General features: G+C 28.8%; 1 protein-coding gene and 1 long non-coding RNA gene across 5 annotated transcripts; both read left to right on the top strand.

Annotated features, from left to right (window-relative positions):
• Positions 1-109: 109 nt before the first annotated feature.
• Positions 110-2,494, top strand: LOC146872024 (uncharacterized). The gene is made up of 3 exons (XR_014983767.1): positions 110-792; positions 860-1,247; positions 2,423-2,494. It is a non-coding gene; the product is annotated as an uncharacterized LOC146872024 (long non-coding RNA).
• Positions 2,495-2,734: 240 nt separating this feature from the next.
• Positions 2,735-4,172, top strand: LOC146872023 (fatty acyl-CoA reductase wat-like). 4 transcript variants are annotated; one of them, XR_014983765.1, is made up of 6 exons: positions 2,735-2,756; positions 2,989-3,229; positions 3,322-3,467; positions 3,583-3,692; positions 3,763-3,948; positions 4,050-4,172. XR_014983765.1 is itself a non-coding variant. In XM_085664526.1 (5 exons), exons 2-5 carry the CDS (start codon positions 3,215-3,217, stop codon positions 3,819-3,821), a joined length of 330 nt encoding a protein of 109 aa, XP_085520652.1. In that variant the 5' UTR covers positions 2,735-2,756; positions 2,989-3,214; the 3' UTR covers positions 3,822-4,165. The 4 variants fall into 4 exon arrangements, 1 of the variants encoding a protein (XP_085520652.1); XR_014983764.1 differs by having other exon boundaries at positions 3,763-3,980; positions 4,050-4,171; XR_014983766.1 differs by having other exon boundaries at positions 4,024-4,131.
• Positions 4,173-7,273: the final 3,101 nt, after the last annotated feature.

The following is a 7,273-nucleotide window of genomic DNA, read 5'->3' as shown; positions in this document are numbered from 1 at the left end:
TTTTAACAAACATGTGAATGAAAACAAATTTAGATTGATCTGAATCAGACCCTAGTAAACAAAATAAGATGCAGGATAAATGAGAAAGAAAAAAGAGCTTGGACAACGATCGCTAAAGAATGTTTGGATAAATATAATGAAACAGAACATACAGTAACCGGCTTTACGCCTAAGTATTTGTTAGATGGCACAAACACTAGCATTTTACCCGAAGAAATAAAAAGAAGAAACAGTAAAGAAAATTGGATAAGAGATAAAGAACTAGCTCTAGAAAGAACAAAAAAATCACACAAATATAATAAAAAGATATTTAATAGGTTGAATAGAATAGGTTGAATAGAAATAAATTAGACGAATTGAGAATTGGTCCTTTCCAAATAGTAAAAAAATATCAGAATCAATATACAAAATAAAAACAGGAAAACGAAAACAAGAAACTGGATTCTTCCACATAACAAAATTACTTCCAATATCAGAAGATGGAGACGAGGACTAAAAATTGTAGGAATTTTATCCTAGAGGGGGGAGATTTAAAGAAAGTATATTTTCTTCAGGTAGATTTTGCCACGGTTCTCATGGCCCGCCCTTCCATTGTCTTTTGTTATCTACAAATTCTTTTGTTATCTACAAATCGAGCCGTTAAGATTCGGAAGAGAAGCGGGCAGTAAGAAATAGAACTTAGACGAGAGAAGGAGCACGAGAGTGTATAAAGAAATTCATAAAAGATAATATATTAAATAAAATTTAAGTAGTGTGAATAATAAACGTAAATTGGCGTTTCTTTGTTCACAGGTAAGTAAGACTATAAATAACAAATAAGTATTAATTAACAAATAAAGATTTATTCCTTTGTTCACAGAGAAACATATTTTCGTTTATAACCACACATAATCAATTCGATGTATATATATATAATACATTATTATACAAACAATAACCTGTGTGTGCTGATCGCTTCTTTTGGAACACATGTGTTTTCCAGGATATATGTTTTCCACGAAATATATTCGAATATGAGGAAAAAAAGCAAGAGTGTCGAAGAAGATCAAAAATTGATCAGTGAAACGTGGTAGGAGAAAATGGTTAAATACTTTTGATCGTTTTTATATTTCAGTGCAAAAGTGAGCATCGTTCAATTAACATCTACTACTGTCCTAAGGAATAGAAAAAATCTCTACTACGAATGATCATAACTTTACTGTAAGCCCGTTTATTTTAATTCTGCAATATGGAAAATAATTCTGAAAGTAAGTAAATTTTATAGAAGTATACACTTAAAAAGAATCAGAATCATAAGGTGTGTTATAAAAATTAAGTAACATTTTTTACGAAAATTCAAATAAATAATTACGTAAAAATTTTAAGAAGCATAAAAAGGTTTGTGAGTTACATGAAATTACGGAAAAATAAGAAATTAAGGTATTCGGTTAATATTACAATTCAACAAAATATAGAAGAATTAGTTAGCAACTACCATAATTAATACGATAAATAGAACGCGAAAATTTTTTTTTTAATTTTCGAAATATTCCTTAGTGTAAACTCGGAATGTGATCAGCTTTGATTATTCTTTTGTTAATGGACCGATCAAAAATATTTTTATTTGACATAAACATTGTTGAGACGAAATATGTAATGTAATTATCTACAGTAAATTTCCTGACACTCTTTTTGTCGGTTTTTATATAGTCCCCTTTAGTTTTACATAGACCAATATTTAACTTTTATTGCACTTATCTTTTAACAAATATTGAAAAGATTTCTCTAAGAACCGTAATAAATATTTTTTTCCTGTCTGAACGAAGTGAAGATTAAAAAATTTGTCTAGTAGAAAGAATTTCGTATCATTTTATTAACGAGGAATATCACACGTTGTTCTGTTTGCGTAGTACCCGAAAAATTATAGGTAGACTAGTACAGAAAAATGATCGCATTCGAAGACTCAATTAATTTTTCTTCTATAACTTGTTCTATGATGTTAACTAATTACATATTATTCTGAGATAGGTTGAACGATACATTTGCAAGTGAAAAGTTTTTCATACTTTTTTATACGAGGTCATTTCATTCTTATAGTAGACAAAACCAATATGAAACAATTATTATTACGTGTTTATTAATATTATTACATACGTACATGTTTCTTTCTTACTTCTTTGTTATTTATCCCTTTCCAATTCAGGACACCAATTATCGATCATTTTCTATTATAACGAGATTGTCTATTTTAAATTATAAATATCTATTAGGACGAGTAATAGATGCCATGAATGCCTTTTAATGATAATCCAAACGTTCGATTATAATATTTTCAACGGACACTTGAACTTACTTGCATTATCGTTTAAACGATTAATATAAATAAATACGATAGAGAAACAGAAAAGATTTCTACATTTACGTTTATGTTTTATGTTTTCAGATCAATTTAGAAAAGCAAATATGATAGACGTACTGCCAGAAAGAGGTGAACAAGAAAGAGCCCTACCAGAAAAGTTCTTTGAGAAATGCTACGGAAACTAAATATGCTCCTGTATATATTCAACCCATCGAGGATAATGACGAACTTACACCCATTCAAAAATTTTACAGTGGTCAAAGTATTTTTATAACTGGTGGAACAGGATTCGTAGGAAAGTTATTGATCGAGAAATTGTTAAGAGAATGTCCCGGTATCACTTGCATTTATCTTTTGATACGTACAAAAAAAGGAAAAAGTGTGCATCAACGCATGGAAAGACCTAATTGAAAATTCTGTGAGTTATTATATCTATTACAGGGATTAGTAAATTATTATTTCACCTTTGACCCAACTTTGAAATTATCTCTTTTTATTAAATAATATAATAGATATATAAAATAAAGAAAATTGAGAGACAAAGTAGTGGTCTATCATAACCAGTGGAAAAATCGCAAAAAGTCGTTTTCCTGTTATTTATCATAACGAACGTGAGAGAGAAAATATTTACAACTCTATCAATTTTCCAGTTATTTTCCACTTTGAGAGAGAAACAACCAACATTCCAGAATCGTATAGTCCCAATCAAGGGCGATTGTACCTTGCAGAATCTCGATATCTCAATGGCCGATAGAGCTACGCGAGGTCTCAATTATTTTTCATGTCGCCGCAACCGTTAAGTTCAACGAGAGAATAAAATTGGCGACAGAAATCAACGTTCGAATTGTAAAGGATATAATAAATTTGTCGAAAGAAATGTCAAAACTGAAGGTGCCACCTTTGTCCTCTGTATACCTATTAATAACAATTAGAGTCTTTCAAAATCTGCCTTTAACAAATCTTTGTTATCCTTAACATTTCAGAGTGCTGTGCAGGTATCAGCGATTTATTCCAATTGTTTTCATATTACACTTGAGGAGAAATTTTATGATCCACCGATATATCCCGATAAGTTGATAAATTTGGTGAACAATATAAATGAAAAATTGCTCGACGATATTACCCCACAGTATGTTTATATCTCGGAGTATCGATTGCTTAGTTTATAATATATTTAGTTATAAAAAAATATAAAATAAATAGATAGTGCATTTAATTACACTCAGACAATTGCTTGATTGTAGATTACTCGGAATATGGCCAAATACTTATGTTTATAAGAAAACAGCCGCAGAGAATTTTATAAAAAAGCATGCTGACTCTATACCGATTGGAATATTTTGTCCAGGAATTGGTTGGTAGTAATATAATCCTTACAGAATAAAACAATAAATGGTGTATGATAATCAATTTAATATTCCTAGTAATATCCACTTATCGAGAACCTATTCAAGGATGGATCGACAACGTGTACGGATCATAAAAAATGTTTTTATGGGATTAATGCGAATTCACTACTGTGGTAAATCGAAAAATGCGGACATCGTACCTGGTGATTTGACCGCCAATGGAGTAATCGCTAGCGCATGGGAAATTGCAAATAATCGGAAGTAACGACAAATACTTCAAACAATATTTTTAGGTTCAAATTAAATAATGACATTAGATAATATTGAATTAATTAGTCTGTATGAATACATAATCTTTTTAGATCCAATGAAGATATTTCCATTTACAATTACGTATCAAAGGATAATCCATTGACTTACGGCAGATTTATAGAAATGATAGTTTCGTATGGAGAATTGATATCATCTGAAAAGGCAATTTGGTGCTCCCACCTTTAAAATAACAAAATATCGGTCGATTTATGTTTTCTACATATATTTTGTACATTTACTACCAGCTCTTATAATTGATACACTCTATTTGTGCAGAGGTAAAAAACCTAAGGTAAATTTCTCTTATCTTATTTTCTAAAGGGAGCATATTAGAACGATAAAGAATGAAAAATTTCATCTAGCGATGATCCTTTTCGTTCAAGGTTATCAGAATGTATAATAAAATTCACGAAATGTCAGATCTACTTAATTATTTTTGTATAAACGAAAAAAATTTACGAATGAAAGATGGAACGAATTGTTGAGGAAGTTGACGCCGGAAGATCGTGAATTATTCTTTTGTGGTATGAAGGTTCTCGTTTGGAATATTTATTTTGAAACATACTTCTCAGGTATAAGAAAATATATCTTAAAGGATCCTATTGAGACACTTCCACAAGCTCGTATAAAATGGCGAAGGTATCTCTCTTATTGCATTTTTACTTCATTTTCCCTCTGTTATTGATAATCACTTTCAAATAATATTGATTTTTCAAATTTTCAAGGTTTTATTTGATGCATCAAGCATTGGAATTTCTTATCGCCTGTGTTCTATTTATCATCACATGTGCTGTGATTTCCTGGCTGCTTGTAACGTTTGTATCTCCGTAAAAGAAGCAAAGATAAGCAAAAGAATGAAGAATAAAAATAATCATAATTTAGACTATCGCCTATGTACGAATCAATAATTTCTTGAATAAAATATATCAAAGTTAAACGGTTTTTATTCGTGAAATCAAGGACAAATATTTGGGTTAGAACAAGTTTCATTCCTAAACTTCACTGAAATCATGTATCACTTTTTCTGCATTTTCTCTTTTCTTACTAAAAATTAAAGTAAAATGAATAAGACAATAATTCAAAAATCCGTTCGATAAGTACATATTTCGGAATCATAACTGGTGAGATTTGTTCTTGAAATACATATTAATGTCGTATCATTTTTATTGGTAAATTTATTATTTTGGATTTTTTTGTGAAGTGCATTTATTATACTGATCCCAAATCCCATAAATTTAACCAAAACGTCGAAAATTAATTTCTAAATATAAAGTTTCTGATCGTTGAGTTGCGTATCATTATCGAGCTTAGTATATCGTTCAGCGATTCTATTTTTAAACATGGCTGATACCATAGTGTCGATAAATAAGGAAGCAATATTTCGAGATAACTTATGGTTTGATAGTCCAGTAAAAACTACAAACGCGAACGCCGCCAAAATAAGCTTACACATTACTACCGCAAGGTGTCGCCTAAGCTATTCTTTGATTCTTCCACTCTTCTTACTAACTAAAATAAAAGTTTTTTAACTAAGATGTACGTTCAACTTAATATAAGTTCTGGTTGTAAAAAAATCCATTGTTACCAATTAATCTAGTAAAGTTGATGACGTAAAATATTATTAAAAATTGTAAAATCATTGAATGCAGTTTTGGAAATATTATATTAAAATGAAGAACAGATCAACACGTCATAAATGGAAAGATACATTTTTAGGTTATATTATATTATTAATAATGTAATACTTTTGAGAAAATTAAACGTTATTTAAATAATATAATTCCTAATGTTATAATTTAAATCGTTCTTTTGAAAAAGTACATGACACAAGTATTTTCTTTGTGTAGCTTGCAAAAGGGAAGAAAACGACGAGGAAGTGGAAATGTATTTTTATGAAGCGACACAAAAAAATGGAATCTCATGAAATTAACATATGACTATTGCAGTTCTAAAAATATAAATGAGAAAAATTATTATACTTTCGTAATCGCTCGATAAGGAACAATTAATCATCGAACGTTCCTAAAATATATATATAGTTAAAAATTAAAGAAGAGTAAGTATTACAATTTCTTTTTAGAAAAAAATTGCAAGATAATAAACATTAACTTACTCGCATTTAAAAGTTAATGTCTGAAGATTTAATAGACTATATCGATATTATTTCTTTCTAAAACAGACATTATAACCTTATTCCAATAAAAAAATTAATTCTTAAATCAAAAATTTTATTTATACCAATTAAAAAGAAATATTCAATTTCAGCTACAAATTATCCAGGAAAACTCGGAATTATCAGCAAAATGAAAATAAGCTTATCTCTAAAAAACAATGAAAAAAGAAAAACGAAGATGGTAATGACGATAATGAAAACGTGATGATAAAAATAATACTTTGAGTTGAGCAAGACAAAGAAGAAAGAATGGAATGGTATGAAATTAAATAAATGAAATATTGTATTATATTTAGAAGATAAAGATGAAACGACAGATGCACATTTGTTTGACATACGAAGACATATTGAATTTTCGTATATTTATTCATATATTATTTTCATAATCTAGACCAAACTATAATTCGATAGATATGCAACATTGGAGAATTATGGTTATGCTAATCTGATTGCTACTTTCAAGATTTTAACTTGGATTGTCAAATCGAGCGATTACAAATTAGCGATTTAAAAAATTTTCATTCATAAAATTCATAAAATTAGTAAATATATTTTTCAAAAAATTTAATTTTCTTCGCATGGATTTCTGAACAAGTTAAAAGTCATGTATTGTTGGTACTCTAGATAACGATTATTGATTATATAAAAAGAGTAATACTTTACCTCTTACTTCACTGATGAAATGATAAAGAAAAAACTGTAGCTATAGAAATAATTGAGGCACTTAATTTGTTCTCAGTGGTATCATTCCATTTAATATTAATTAGGATCTCTATTCTAAGTATACAAATTTATTATGTTCAGAGAAATACAATATTCAAATGGGCCACTGATATAATGGGTACTATATAAATGCGAAGATTAAATAAAAATACTTTAAATGTAAAGTCTCTTCTGATACAAGAAACGTCCACGATTATAGTAAATCATCTACTTTTGAAAAAAAATTGACAAAGGAGGTAACTCTGTGACAAAGAAATAAATGCGTAAGGAAGAAAATACCAAAAAATTCTATGTAAAAGACAACAAAATCACTACAACAAGAGATATATAAGCTGCATGTAAAGTGTCGTAATTAGTTCTACAAAGTATGTCATCCAT

This window comes from Vespa mandarinia, unplaced genomic scaffold (assembly GCF_050613455.1).
Source record: "Vespa mandarinia isolate Hongniang unplaced genomic scaffold, ASM5061345v1 scaffold_62, whole genome shotgun sequence".
NCBI classification, from domain to species: Eukaryota; Metazoa; Arthropoda; class Insecta; order Hymenoptera; family Vespidae; genus Vespa; species Vespa mandarinia.
This window is presented reverse-complemented; position numbering and strand designations above follow the sequence as displayed.